This window comes from Trachurus trachurus (genome assembly GCF_905171665.1).
Source record: "Trachurus trachurus genome assembly, chromosome: 5".
NCBI lineage: Eukaryota > Metazoa > Chordata > Actinopteri > Carangiformes > Carangidae > Trachurus > Trachurus trachurus.
In genome coordinates this window covers 30,199,992-30,215,448 of record NC_139896.1, presented here as the reverse complement: position 1 = coordinate 30,215,448, position 15,457 = coordinate 30,199,992, and the positions used below count along the sequence as shown (strand labels likewise).

Below are 15,457 nucleotides of genomic sequence, written 5' to 3'. Positions count from 1 at the left end.
TGTTGAGGAGGTTTTAGCATTTTCAAAATGAATTATAATTGAAATGAAATCTTATTTTAAAAATAAAACTAGTAACTGAATACATCCTACGTGACCTTTTTCTGTTCCATGAGTAATCTTGTTCTTGTGTCCCAGTCTAACGTGTCTCTCCCTCTCCTCCTGCCATTTCTAATGGCAATGCTCTCCTGCCAGTGAGTAACTCCTCATCTGTTATTACCAGCTGTCTGTTTCTGCTCTCTGGGGATTATTCATATCACTCAGGTCCATTGGAGAAAAGAAAATCAAGTTTGTCTCATTTCTTTTTTGTGGAAACTCTCTTGAAAGATGGTGGACGTTGCATGCAACATTTCTGTCAGCATGTGGGGACCAATCAGGTAAACACACAGAGTTCATCCTGGATCTGTTCGTTCAGTATGAATCAGTGTTTTCCTGTTGATCAGATGGGCGGTTGATGGGCAGGAGCATGATGTCTTATGAATAATCCCTGTGTCTTTAATACATTATCCTAATGCTCTTCAGTCCCTTCATAATCACAAGGTAGTTGCAAAGTATTTTAACACCTTTACTAAACATTGGTACTGTAGTTTTAGAGCTGATCGAAACTCAGCAAGAATTGTATGTGTTGTACTGGACTGAAATCCAACAACATTTCTGACTTGGACAAACTCAGTTGTGTAGGTCTGGTTACATTTTAATTTGAATTCTCTTTAGTCATTTCCTACCCCAGCTCACATGGTTCAGAGACACAGGCTAGTGTGGTTACATTGAGTTACCCTGGCTCCATCTAGTGGCCACATGGTGCAATTTACATACAATTTAAACAGAAAACAGAGTTGAAGGTATTTTTCATCCAGCTGACTGATAAGGCTGACTTGATTGATATTAGTTAACGCAAATTAAACCAAGAAGATACATTTCTAGAAAAAGAAAAAGCACAAAAAAACCTCTGGAGATGTTTACATGAAACATCCAAACCACTGCTGTGTGGTGTGTTTTCCATGATGCTGATACCCTCTGATTTTGGTGTTAAATTGTGTCCAGATGAGTCATTTTTGTGATTTCCATGTTCCTCTGACCCTGAACGTTTCCTGTATGCCACACCATAACTTCTCCTGACCAACCCAGACTCTGACAGCCTCACGCAGCAGAGCCTGTCTGACGGAGAGGAGCAGCTGGACCGCCTCCAGCAGGCGGAGCTCACACGGAACACGTGCATGTCGCTGTGGAGGGCAGGTGCGGTCCAGGCCTGGATGGAGGTTGTCATGGGAATGCCCATGTACATCCGAGCCTGCTCTGAGAACGTCAAAAGTGGCAAGGTACACATTTGGTACAAGTGGTTCTTTTGCTGTTTGTCTTGCTTTGCACTGGAGAGTGGGGAAGCTTTTTGAGCATGTGTGCTTATTCGGTTTGGATTTCCACTCTCTAGGTGCTACTAGGCCTAACAGATGACGATCTAGAGCTGGGTCTGGGTATCAGCAACCCGATTCATCGCAGGAAGCTGAGGCTGGCCATTGAGGATTACAGAAGAGCTGAGGGAGAGCAAGGGTGAGCAGCAGTAAACAAAACACTTAAGCAACTGGAACTGAGTGCATTTAGTCATGTACTGTGATTGAGTAGGTTTGAGGTAAATTACAAACTACTTTATACTCTGTGGCAGCTTAAGTTATAGTAATTTAACAAATTAAGAAGATCTCCAAAAACCTCTAGGAATTGATGTTTTACTGTAGAGCAAATCAACCAGCGCTAAAAGCTGTTCAATTTAGATCAGTGGTTCTGTTTTACAGCAAAGACCCCTAAATTGACACAAATTAGACCATGGACCCCTCATTGGACAAAATGTAAAAACAAACACCAGAAATACACAAATATTCTGAGACTGAATAACGTTATTTTTTTGTACATTCAAATTACTGCCAGTGGTATACATTTTTGGAAATTTTTCAAGAGATTTCTGGAAAAACAATGTAATATTTCTGGGAAAAAAATGTGGCAAAATTTTGAGAAAACATTGGGGACCCCGTTGAACCCTCTCAAGGGTCCCTTGGGGTCCCCGGACCCTACTTTGAGAACCACTGATTTAGATCCATCTCCACCGTCTGTAGCACTAAAATGATGCTTACACATGAGTGCATATATATATATAGTAGTTTAACATGCACAAGGATTATTTAGTGTTCAGTGTATTTTTATTTTTGATATTAGAACTACATTTTAATCATTAAACTTTTACTGATACTTTTATATAACATTTTTGGATGCAGGACATCTAATAGTTCACTTTTGCAGCTGCTGAGCATTGTTGTCTAATCCTTTCCTAGACTATCAAAGGCATCTGAGCTGGACCATCACTGGGTTTCAACATCATGGCTCAGTGATGTGGGGCTTCCGCAATACTCCCAAACTTTCCAAAGCCACTTGGTGGATGGACGAGTGCTGAACTCTCTGAGCCGTAGAGACCTGGAGAGATTCCTCAACATCGGCGACCACTTCCACCAAACTAGTCTACTTCTGGCAATCCAGCTGCTGCAGATGCTCAGCTTTGATAAAGAGGTCAGACCCATAATTTTAGGCCGTTAACATCAACTCAGCTACACTGACAGGTCTGCTTGTTATTTCCGCTATTATCCACCATAGCTGAGGGCAGACGGAGGCTCTTGGTGCTGCCTTATCTCAGTAGGCCATCATCCTCCCCTGACCCCTCTCTGTGTTTCCCTTGGCCGTTGTCACATTAGTGCTTCAGCGGTGCTATCCATGTGATGTGTTTTCGCAGGCCCTGCAGGCACGAAGGACTAAATGTGAGCATCTAGACCGGGACCCCATTGTTTGGACATGTCACAGAGTAATGAAGTGGATCAGGGACATAGACCTCAAGGTGGGTAGGAGGTCAGTCAAGGTTTTCCAAGAAAGATGGGAACTAGACACCACACATTATGAGTTTATAGATCTGACTCAAACATAATGGTTGCTTTGTCACTTTGGTGTCTCACCACTGCTGAAACAATACAGGGGAAGAACTCTGGTGTAGACATATCAACATAACAAAATACCAGTAGACAGATGTGTTTCTGGGAACACACACTGGGTTATTCTGTCAGCATCCTCTATTTTGGCGTGCTTGTTTTTGGTAAACATGTAGTTGTAGAAGTCATTTTTCTAAGCTGTACTGCACAGTCAGGTACACAGCATTTACAGTGTCGGTGTCAATGACAATGCCTCTTTATGTTTCACTCTTCAGGAGTTTGCAGATAATCTTCAGGGTAAAGGAATCCATGGAGCTCTGATGGCTCTGGATCCATCCTTTGACACTGACGCCATGGCTAAATCTCTGGGCATCCCCAACAACAAACACATGCTGCACCGGCACCTGTATGAGGAGATGAAATCTCTATCTGTCCCTCTCAGGTACATAATAAACTCCTCTATACCTACTGTCCGCCTGTTGGGTTTTTGTTTATATAATTATTAAATGATAGATATATGATCACAGGGTTGTTAAATGTGAAAAAGAAGTGATTTTTAAGAAATGAAGAAATAAGCACATAATTAAATAAAGCTTTTGTCATGCCTTGTGTTCACAGTAATGCAGAGCAGAGCAACGAGGTTTTCACTTCCTCACCTGTGGCTGTTAACCACTTTGCAGAGGACAGGGTGTCTATGAGAAGAGCAGGAAAGGTATCATGGCATTTTACAGTTATATCATATGATTGGAATATATTATGTTCACTTCTAGAGAACTGTTGGAAAACACCGTCAAATGTGGTCCGCACTTGAGTACGTTTTCTTTCCAACCAAGCAGCAGCACACCAGACCTGACTCATTTAATCAACTGATATCAGTCTCCAGACAGTTGATTGGTCAAACTGTGTGCTCTTGATTGGTTGGAACAAAAACCTGCAGCCACATGCAGTATGATTTACTGTAACAAGTTCTTTAAAAACATCACTATACATCCAGTAGGGTAGAGCCTGGACTGATTAATATGATTAAATTAATATAACTCAATTTAATTGTATTTGAGTCAATTATAAATAGCCTAAATAATATGTAAACTAATCTTAATCTAATTTAATGTATTTTTAGCTCTACTGTATTGATTTCATTCAATTAATTTTCATTAGATTAGATTTGAGTGGGTAGATTTGCTTTCATTTAATTTACTTTATTTTCAATTTTATTTTGTTTTTTTGTCTTAATTACATTTAATTCAAATAATTTAACTTGACTGAATTACAGTCATTTATTTTACTGAAATTCATCTCAGTCAAATTTACAATCTAATCAAATGTTGTGTATTTAATTTATTAAATTTAATAAAATTTCAGAAGAATACATTTTATTTGGGTAGATTTTATTAGATTTGTCACTTTTCATTTAGTCACATTCTTGGAAAATAAGTTTACATTTTCTTTCATGTCTTTTTGTTTTTCCAGAGTCCACTGAGGTTACGTGCGAACAGCCACTCTGTGGAGCGAACCCTGGGCTTTCATGGCAGCTGTGGCTCTCTGCCCAGAGAGGCAAGAGTTCAGGCTGTTCCCAGGGCCAAAGGCAGCCCCATGCACACCTTCAAGAGTGTGGAAATCACCAACGTCTGAACCAGCCTCAGCCTTTGAAACTATTGTTTACATTGTTATTGTACCATAGCTGTTTACTACTGACGGAAACCTACACTCAGCACTGCTTGACCTTGAGGAGGACGTTGGCTTAAGAATTTTAACAATTCAATCATCATTTTGGCCAGAATAATAATAATAAAACATTGTCAGACACACAAATCATCTTTGACCTAACAGAGCAGAAAGAAGAGGAATTTTGTGGACTCAAAAGATTGTTGTGTTTTTTTCCAACAAAATTCCCAAACTAGTTTTATATAAGGGGTTTTGATGATGTGAAGAGTAACATGCAAAAGTAACTGTACAGTGTTATTCTACTTTGATGCCTTACATGAAATAGGTCTCATATTTATATTATCTTCACAGCTCTGCTGCCCGCGCTTTTTTCACATAGTAAAGAAAGAATAAAGCCTGTGTATAGAAGAAAATAATTTTAATATGTTAAAATAATAGGAAATAGATAGAAATATATACACTGTGGAGACCTAACCTGTGACATACACGAATAAGATAAAAGAGTATGAGTTTCTGACAGTTTCTGACTCCACCTTCCCTGACAGTCTCCAGAGTCCAGGCCCTATCCAAGTTTGTCATCACAGTTATTATTAGTACCATTGTAACAGTTGTAAAAGTTAGTTGAAATAATACTAAAATAAATCTAGACATATAAGGAACATATAAAACAGCAGGCACTAGCACAAGAGACAATCTTTAAAGTATACTTTAAAAAACTGGTCCAATCAATTTCCTCAAACATTAATTTACTTTAAGTAATATAGATGTTATGTTTTTATAATCAACATAAAGGAAACTAAAAAAGTATATATGTATTGACACCCAAGGTGATATGTAGATGTAAGATACAGCTGAAGGTTTCTGGGTTTTGAAAGTGACAATGTGTAAAATCGAAGCACCTGGTTTCCCTATGTTTACATGTGTCAGCACTGAACTCAAAAGAGAGAATGTAATGGTATCTTTTGTACAGTTTGCTCATGTTTTATAGCACACAGTTGTGTAAAGTTTGCTGTTCCTGAGCATGAGAACACATATGAACACAACATGTGCAGCTTAAACCCAGAGGTTAAAACAAACAGTTAAAAAACAGGTTTTTCCTCCATGTCTGGGCGTGTCCTGCACTTACCTACAGAAAAGCAGTTAAAGCGGGAAGATCAGTTCAAACCTGTATGGACCCACAAGGGAAGAACTCAAATGGTGTTTGCATTTGACACCACGGTTGATATGACATTTAATATTTCTCTTCTCTCAGCCGTCGGAGCTTTTCATGTATGTCAACAATAAAGATGAAATTACTGTCGACTGTCACATTATTACAGTATTGGGCTGTTATGGTTATTTTTAGACAGCTGTGTTAAAATCTGTGTTGGCACACTAAAGGCTGAAAAAACTGTTGAGTTTTGTCATGATGATTGTGGACAGTGTGCATCAGCGTCCGCACCAGCTGTTCTTTCAGTTTTTCTATTTGATGCTATTCACACATCACGTCATTCTCACAACTCTTAGCAATGCACTTCTCAATCTAGTGCAAAATACGGTGGCCCTGAGAGCGCGATGCACTGCAAATTAAGAAACACATGCAAATACAAACAAATCAAAACACCCTTATGAATTTGAGAACACATGTACTGCAAATACTGACAAAGCAAGTGCCTTAAGAGCACCTCACTGTGATGGTGCAATGCTGTGCTTTCAACCTGAGTCACATATCAGAAACAGAAAGCAAGGCCTCTGCCACAAACACAAATTAGATTACACTATAGATTTTCATTCCACTAAGTTATGAGAAAAAGATTTGACTGTCAAGTTTAATAAGCACCACTTCACTGCATCTGTGTCGGAGACTGAAATCAAATAGCATTCATGACAAATGAGAAAACCCACATTTACACATAGAAATATGTTGTCTTATTATTTAAGTGGGTCGTTTCATCCACTGAGGTCATAGGTCCAGAGCAGTGACCTTGTGGACATATAGCTACTGTCTGTGAGGCTGCTCCACTGCACAGAATCTGTGTTGCTTAAGACCTCACAACTGCTGCTTTCTTTATACACATGCTGAAACGGGATATTTTCTGCATAATAATAATTAGGTATGTTAAAAGAATTAGTCAGATATTTGGGCAATTAAATATTTTTAATTTGTAGGCTATTATTTTGTCTTAGAAGACAGACAAAAAAAAAAGGTTCTGAAAAATATTTGTAATTTTTCCAGTCCAGTCAGATTTCCTGCTTTGATAGTCACGCACATCAACAAATCATTAACCGTGTCATTTTATACAAACATTTATTCAAATCTTAATTGTAGTCCATTTATTTCCGGCTGTATCCCTCTTCCTCCTTTTTCTCTCCAGAGGAAGTGTAGAGGAGCAGCACTAGGACCCGGGGGGTTGAGGCACCGGGCTCGGACGCACTTTACAGCAGGAGAGGGGAGGGCTCACAACGGCTGGAACTTGAGCAAAGTTCCTGTGAACTATAGTTTACCTGTAGCGGTAAATATATATATATATATCTACATATATAACAGCAACAAATCTGCTCAGTGTGTTTTTTTAACAAGACAAACCCGTGTTGAATTGGACGTCAGCTGCTGCGTCTATGTTTTCTTCCTGTTTCCCTGCGCCTCCTGAAAACACCTGCGTGATTCAGGTAACTCACCGATGAAGAGGGAAGTCCTTGGACTGAGCGGTGAAAAGGTAAGGCCTCTCTCTGATCACCTTCACCACGACACACTACAACTGAGCCCGTGGGTCAGTGTAACCTGGTGCCGTACACGGACAGTAGTAGCCTATCCTGTAATCTTTTTTCTCATTGAGGCGTTAAACGGAGCAGTGTCTCCAGAAGTTGGGTGTGTGTGGTGTGGCTCTGCGGAGGGACAGGTCCTCCCTCCCTCTGACTGAGCTGAGCAGCCTTCCTGCTCTGCAGACAATAAGCACAGGCAGCACACCGGCTGAAGGACAGAGGCACTTCACAATTTTAACCACTTTTCATGCTCCAATACCGAGTCATTGATTGAGCTCTTAAGATTACACACACACACACGCGCGCGCGCATAGCTGCCGCATAGAAACGGCTCTCAGGCCTGGGTTGTTTCCAGGGTAAACTGCTTTTAATGCTGGAAGTGTAGGCTACTGATGTTGAGCAGGACACACCCATGCATGTTGTCCATTAGGCCTGAAAGTAAAGCTACAAAAAGCCCATGTCTAAAAATGAAAGTAGATGTAGAAGGAATAGTGGAGGGATCATCAGAGAAGGAATGAAACAACCATGCTGTCAGAACCTGTCATCAGTGTTTTGTCCTTGTTAATCCAGAGCAAGTGATTCAAGTGAATGCAAGTGAGGTGTGAGAGTATGTCCAAACTTCTGTCTGAGAGGGAAACAGACCCCAAATGGCAGCATCGTTTAGAAAAACACAAAAATCAATCATCTACAAATTTGGATGGCACAATAAATCAAAATCAAATTAAAATCAAATCAAATAGTATCCAAATTGCAGGAGCAGCATTTTTTTCGAGGGGTAAAATGTGTCATGAGATTGTCATGCACGTTAGCACCATAGACGTTGTAGTGTTACGAATCATGTTCTCGAGATGCAAAAGGAAAATGTTTGTTTGGTGCAATAAGACCCAGCAAAAATCACATGATCAACATCTAAAATGATACTTCCTACTGAAATTACAATATCCACCCAAATTCCGGTCATATGATCTTGTATCATTTCGTGCAGCCCTGATATATTATATTGATCATGTGAATTCCCCTTAGTATTATGGTTAACTGAGGTCAAACTGTGGATGCACAGATCTGCACTGTACAGCAGATGGAGAGAGAACATCTCATGACCAGAGCCACTTGAGCTAATAACTTATATTTGAACTCATCAATGCGTAAAGGTTGTCGTCTGACCTCTTCTTTGCTTACGTTGTTTGAAGCCGTAGGAAACAGCTGATACACATTGAGTACTTGTGCTTTGTTCTGTTTGATATAGCATGAGGCCATGCAGGGAGAAGTGCGTGTGTGTTGGCTGTCACTGTGTATTAAGCAGAAACACTGATTTTTATAACAATGCTGTTGATATGGAAGTTGTTTATCTAATGTAGATCACCAGCCGTGTTAAAGCGGATACAATACTGATGTAATGCAGCTTATCGGATCAATGCATGATGCATCCCACTCACCCCATTTGACTGGGACATGGGCAATATAGCTGAAATCGATTTGACTGTTGTTTCATCACAATATGATTCCACTGCACGTCAGTAGACAATAAGATCAAATTGTTGGCCGTCACCTCCTCATTCATTCAGTGAGCTGAGTTGTAGAGAGACATCGGATCAAACGGTGTACTCCAAGCTGCTGAGTCTCATCCTTTTTAACACAGACGTAGCGTACGCAGCCGTTTCAATGTCAAAGAGCCATTAGGGGGACAAAAAGAGCTGAACCAGCAGAAGGAATACAAGTTAAATATCTACAGTAAAGGGCAGAAACGCCTACTTCAGTATCACAGGGAAATGACCAGTGTGTTAAAAACACCTTCCAATAGATAATTTATTTTTTCCAATGCTTTGTCAGCTGCTTTGCTGGTCTATTTCATTTATACACAACACGCAGGACCTGTGTTTCAGCATCATTCAGCCCTCCCTGCCCATCCCATCAGTTCTACAACAGAGCAAAAGGACAGAAGGTAAATTGCATTGTAGGCTTTGCATGAACAGTTGGATAAATTATTTAGAATTTATGCTGACGTGGCTGAAATACACAGTCCTTTAAATCATAAATGAAAAGTTCATTATTTAAGGCTCTGAGGACATTTCTTATTTTCATCCTGCTCTGTAGAACAGAGCAGCAGCTGATGAAGATGGATTCTTGAGGGTTAAGCTGATGAACTTACGTATGCACACAGAGTACTGACTGTTTTAGTCTCAAAATGATAGAAATTCTCAATAAAGCAAAACAACTGCCCACCACCCATTTCTACCAGAGGCACAAAAAAGACTCGACTAGCAAGTTAACTTGTTGTTTAAACAGCATATTTCTTGTGTTTCCGCTCTGTTAGAGTCATAAGCACGGCTTCAAAGACATTCATCATCCGTGTCACCACAAATATTTGCCCTGAAGTCCACATTTACATATTATTGTGTCCACCTATAAGATAAACATGATTTTATCATTTTAACAGTTTCATCTGTTCCAACATGAACTGTTGCGCTGCAGTTTGCAGTGTGAACCAAGACAATTTAAAACAACACCAGTTTAATTGGACTGGAAAGTAATAAGAAATCAAACAAGCTGTACAACTTAAACTACCCTCCACTCCCAGCTGCCACTTCCTAGCTGCGCATGCATAGGCAAATTAAATCATGCAAAAACCGCTCGAGTCTGTTGAAAACGTCACGTTTGATCATAAAGCGTTGAATATTATTTGTAGTCTTGTAAAATTCTGCATATTGTTATTTTATGCATACCATAAAAGATGCTTCATAAGATTTACAAGTTTGAATCGTGTAGCAATTCAAGCTTGAAACAGTGTAATAGTTTTTCCTCTCTTTTGCTTTCAAATATAAACATTGTATTAAACCAAAATTAAATCACACTAGGACAAGTGTGGAAGATATTAAATTCTACTGTATTAAAATGATAATGTTTTGGGATCCTTACAATATACTACATTACGTTCTCAATATTTTAATATGATTAGTAGTCGACTCGACACCAACCTCAGCATCTAACAAACAGCAGCCAAAACTATAGTGTGTATATCTCAGCTTATTGTAGTGATTGTATGCAGGCGGACACATGACTGAAACACATTGGCTACAGTAGCACATGACTGCAGCATGTGCATAGATGAAGAGTGGAGAGTGTTTACTTGCTCTGTTGGGTGTTGTGAGGTCAGAACGGAAGAAACGGTGAATGAATGAAAACAGTATGAATAGAAATCCGTCCTGCCTGGGTCTGTAAGATATACACAGCAATGCAGTGGAAGCACAAAGAACATTTTCTTCCAACCTCTACCTTAATACCAGTGAAGCATTTTATGAACACCCACATAGCAACCTGTACATTGTTTCCATGCAGCTGCTGACCAGATGCACTGATTTTTTTTTCTTTCTTTCAGCTGCAATCTACTCTATTTTTTTAATAGTTACTTCCTGTAGGATGTCATTTTGTAAAAATGTTTCCAACACTTGATGATTGTGGTCCTCAGTCCATGAGTCACCTCAGTAGAACACATTTCACATGAGGCAATCTGGAAGGTTTAAAGTGGTGTTTCCTGTCAGGTCGTGACCAACGATCATAATAGGAAAGAGGAAAATTTCATTTATGTGACCATATGTTATAGATATTTTTTCAGACTGCAATTCTGACTTTTTTCCTGCAAATCCTCTCATGTTTGCAAAAAAAACAACATAAGAGGATGAAATCACTCTATGATTACCTGCTCACAGCTTGTGGACATATGCAACCTGTGAAAAGGGGTTTGAAGTACTTTGATTAGATTTGGTTAGACCCATCTGTTTGTTTTTAAATGAGTCTTTCCATACTTTGGTATATCTAATACAATAGGTTTAAATATAAAGCCACTGTCTATACTCTATATTTCCCTGATGCAAATGTCTCACACAGCTATGTGGCAGAGTGGGGTCATCACTGATGGTCACCTACAGAGAATTAGGGTTAATGTGTAACTAACTAGTTTGCCACATTCCAGGTGTTGAGCTCGTTTCTGCTGCCCTCAACTGGCCGAAAACAAAAATATCACTTGTTGCACATTTTATAAGTTGAACATGTAGATGTAAACTTCCTATCTAATGTACTCACATGTTATCAGAGGTCAATCACAAATAATTAACAACCCTCATAAATGTAGTCCTGAGTAGTCCTCAGTTGCATTGACTTGATTGTAGCCTACTACTTGCTCCACTGTGATACTAAACTGTACATTTAATAATGACTGTTCAGCTTATTCCATACTGCTGAATACCATCCCCGCTGCCTGCCACCAGCATTTCTGTGTCACCTCATTCTTGGAGTGTGAGTCATTGGCCTCAGTGATACTGTCTCTCAGGTTTGTGTCATGTTAAGACACGTGTGGACCTTCTACTGCGCTGGTTTTCTCAGAACCAGTTTTTGCACCAAGCTGCAGCAGTCAAAGCACTAAAAGCCATGAATTAACACATTTATTTACAGCAACAGCCAGTCTCCTCACCTTAACAAATAAAACAATGCCACAGGTCATCCATCGCTGAGATTTTAAAGGAGACATATTATGCCCACTTTCCACAGCTCTTTTCATCCTCCCAAAACAGCCCTGTTCAGAATGGCTGGTTTCAGTGCCTGTCCCTTTAAATGCAAATGAACCACTGCTCACCCCGTCCCTTCTACCTGTCCTAGGTAGGGGTGGGGTTATGCAAATTCGAATCCTAGTTACATCTGGAAGACAACTGAGGGAACAGCTCATAAAACCACATGGATTTCAATCTAGGGAGCCTGAACTTTACTGATTTTTTTTTGGTCAAATCTCACATTTTGGGGGCGGGAAGGCAAGACAAACACCCAAATATATGTTAAGAGCAAAAAGGGAGATCCTCCGCGCTTCAGCTTGACGAACTCTGGACCGGTGCGTCTCAGGGCTGGAGACATGAGCAGTAGAGACAAAGGGAGGACGCTGGAGCACACGGTCGATTAATATAAATTTATTGAGGTGCGGCTGCTGGCGTTTCGACACAAGGTCTTCTTCAGAGCAGACGGAGCTGTTCAGTGCAGGCACGGGATTTAAATCCCCCGTCCACTGAACAGTTCTGTTTGCTCTGAAGAAGACCTTGTGTCGAAACGTCAGCAGCTGCACCTCAATAAATTTATATTAATCGACCGTGTGCTCAAGGATCCTCCCTTTGTCTCATATGTTAAAGAGCCTTCAAAAAGTGATATGTCCCCTTTAACAAATAAAACAATGCCACAGAAATTAAATTAGGATATTCAGCGCTGAGATTTTAACCATTTCCTTCAGAAACAAGTGTGTTTTAGTTGTGTAGGTGTTGCTCTGCTGGTGTGATGCTCTTTAGTGAATCTGAGTAGGCTCGATATAGATTCTCTGACAACCTGAATGAGGTGAGGTGGAGTTACAAGGACTGTAGATGAGGCAGAAAGCAGGTCATGAGTGAAAACTCTGAAAGGCGTTTTATGGGTTTGGACTTGAATTCTCTAGTGCACAAGTTCAACTTGACTGAGACTCCACTGGAGCATTGGCTGCTATTCTACTGACTACCTTTGATTACCTCTTTATCATGTGAGACCCATCCAGCTTTGCACCATTACACTCCGTCGATTTCACAGCAGGTCTATTAGACAAAAGCGGCACGAAACCAGAAGAAAACAACCTCCCTGTTCCCTCCATGAGTTGGCATAGCAACCAGTAAAAGTACAGCAGGTGTGCTTTAATGGCAGGAGAGCATGGCTCTGAGACAATCTTTGTTTGATTGCAATACTGAAATTACCTGAAATGTTTGCAGCATGGCAGGTTTCCCAGTCACAATTAGTCTGTGGATCCGGTCTCACTCTGTTGGTGGTCGTCTGTGTTGCAGTTTGTCCATCAGGGATGTGTTCCAGTCAAGGTATATGCGGCGGCAACAACCGTTCCAACAGGCCCTCCAGCTCCGAGGGCTCCGGCTCGGGCGCCCATTATGCCCTGTGCGCCCTGGGAGTGGGCCTCATCGCCCTGGGTGTCGTCATGATCGTGTGGACGGTGATACCCACGGACGAGGAGTCGGTCCCCACCCCGTCGGGCAACAACTCCACCACCACAGAGATCGGGGATGGGGACGGTGAAGGGGAGGAATCGGAAAGCGCAAAGTCTTCAACGGTGGCTATGGTGCTGGTGGGAGTTGGGGTGGTCATGCTGCTCTTGTCCATCTTCCTCGGCGTGAGGAGCAAGAGGAGAGCAGGCACCAATGGCAACCAGGCAGCAGGAGCAGGAGTCCCCTTCATGGAGCACGTTGCCGGGCAGACGGAGGAGTGAGTCATTAATCCTGCTTCTTTTAATATACTATATACTAAAGAAATATATTCCACACATGGTAACTTTTTAAGATGAAAAAAATATGGTAGATAAATAAAATTGTTTGTTTATTGGCTGATATAACATGTAGCTGCAAATCAGGGTCTGTGTCAGTTCTTTGGATCAACTCCCACATGCTCTGTCACTGAGGATCACCGCTTTGCATCCTTTTCCAGAGCTCCTGATCCAGCTACGTTCACCGTGCCAAGCTATGAGGAGGTCGTTGGCAGCGGCACCTACCCCGTCCGTCAGAGCAACCTTCGCCAGAGCACCTCCCAGCTGCCGTCCTATGAGGACATCATAGCAGCTGTGGAAAATGAGGGATCAGAGCCCGCGAACAATCCCGCCGAGGACACCCCTCTTAATGACCCCGCGCTGGCTGCGGCCCAACCCACCGCCACCGCCGCTGCTGCTGCCGAGCCACAGGCCGACCACCCCGGCCTCACATCACAGCCCAGCCTGCCCGCCCGCAGCAGCAGCCGGGCCAGCCGTTTACTGCGGCCCCTGCGGGTGAGGAGGATCAAATCGGACAAACTGCACCTGAAGGACTTCCGGCTCCAGATCCGCAGCCCCACGCAGAATCCGGTCACCATCGAACCCATCACTCCACCGCCACAGTATGACAACAAGATGCCTGAATTGCAGTAGGAGCTCTTTTTTATCACGTGTTCCTGTTGAATAAAAAACATTTCTGTGTTAAATGGACTAATGGTAACATTTTTGAGGAAAAAAAACACATTTTTATGGTTGGCATTAAATAGATTAACTGTGGTTAAGTGATGGAAGCTATGTAGACACTTTTCCTGAAATAAGAATATCTGAAGTGAATCTGATGTTGTTTATCAGTCAAGCTTGACTGATGATTGGCATATTTATTCTGCTTTACTGGGTCTGTGTGAGAGGATCTTTCTGTTTATAATAGATGTCAATCATAGAACGGGTTTATTTAATAGCCTAATATAATAATTTTCTTACCTTTTGATTGTTTTTGTTGCTGTATTTTCAGTCTAATTATTTGTAAACTGTGGGAGATTTGAAATAATATCCTGTGATTCAAAGGGGGAAAAGGGAAAGTAAGTGTATTGGTGTTTTCTTTAGGTGGTATCATGAGTATAAAATGCACCACTGTGATTTATAACGAAGAAAATGCACTGAGGCCAAAAACTGTGTGACTTTCTCAATGTTTTTGTAAGTTGTTTTTTAATGCTGTAAAAAACTGCTTCAAATGACCTTTTTGATACAGATAGAGAAGACAAAATATTCTCTGGAACAGTAACTACTGAATATTTTAGTATGGTATGTGGTAGTGGTAATTAAACATGCATTGTCTCACATGACTTTTAGAGGTGTTTAAATGTTGAAATCCCTTTAATTCTTTTTTAATGAGTGTTTAAAAAAAAAGCGGTGAATAAATGTTTTCTATTTACTTTAAGATCACTTCAGGAGTTTGTTTGTGTTGCAAAAGTTAAATTTTAATTACTAGATCCAAATTGATCTGTCATTCACGCCATTCAGACACACAAATAAGTTATTGCTGCTTTTTCTGATTTATGTTATTTGCATGCTTTGAGTTCAATAGAACTGTATTAATTTTGAAAGAGATAAATATTGTCTTTGTACTTTCAGTTAATAAAATCTAACTGTACGTGTTTGCTTTGCTCTCTTACTATATTGTGTCACCATGACAATTTCTCCAGGTATTTCAGTAGTTTAATCTCAATTAATCCCAACCTTTGTGTCACATTCATTGTTGCAGATTTAGTGACCCCTAGTG

At 40.7% G+C, this 15,457-nt stretch overlaps 1 protein-coding gene across 1 annotated transcript; it reads left to right on the top strand.

The window, feature by feature from the left end:
• Nucleotides 1-7,112: 7,112 nt before the first annotated feature.
• Nucleotides 7,113-14,331, top strand: tmem51b (transmembrane protein 51b; the record flags this gene model as incomplete). Its single annotated transcript, XM_083971621.1, has 3 exons — nucleotides 7,113-7,321; nucleotides 13,211-13,640; nucleotides 13,860-14,331. The coding sequence occupies exons 2-3, from the start codon at nucleotides 13,225-13,227 to the stop codon at nucleotides 14,329-14,331; spliced, it is 888 nt and encodes a 295-aa protein (XP_083827747.1). The 5' UTR covers nucleotides 7,113-7,321; nucleotides 13,211-13,224.
• Between the last annotated feature and the right edge of the window lie 1,126 nt (nucleotides 14,332-15,457).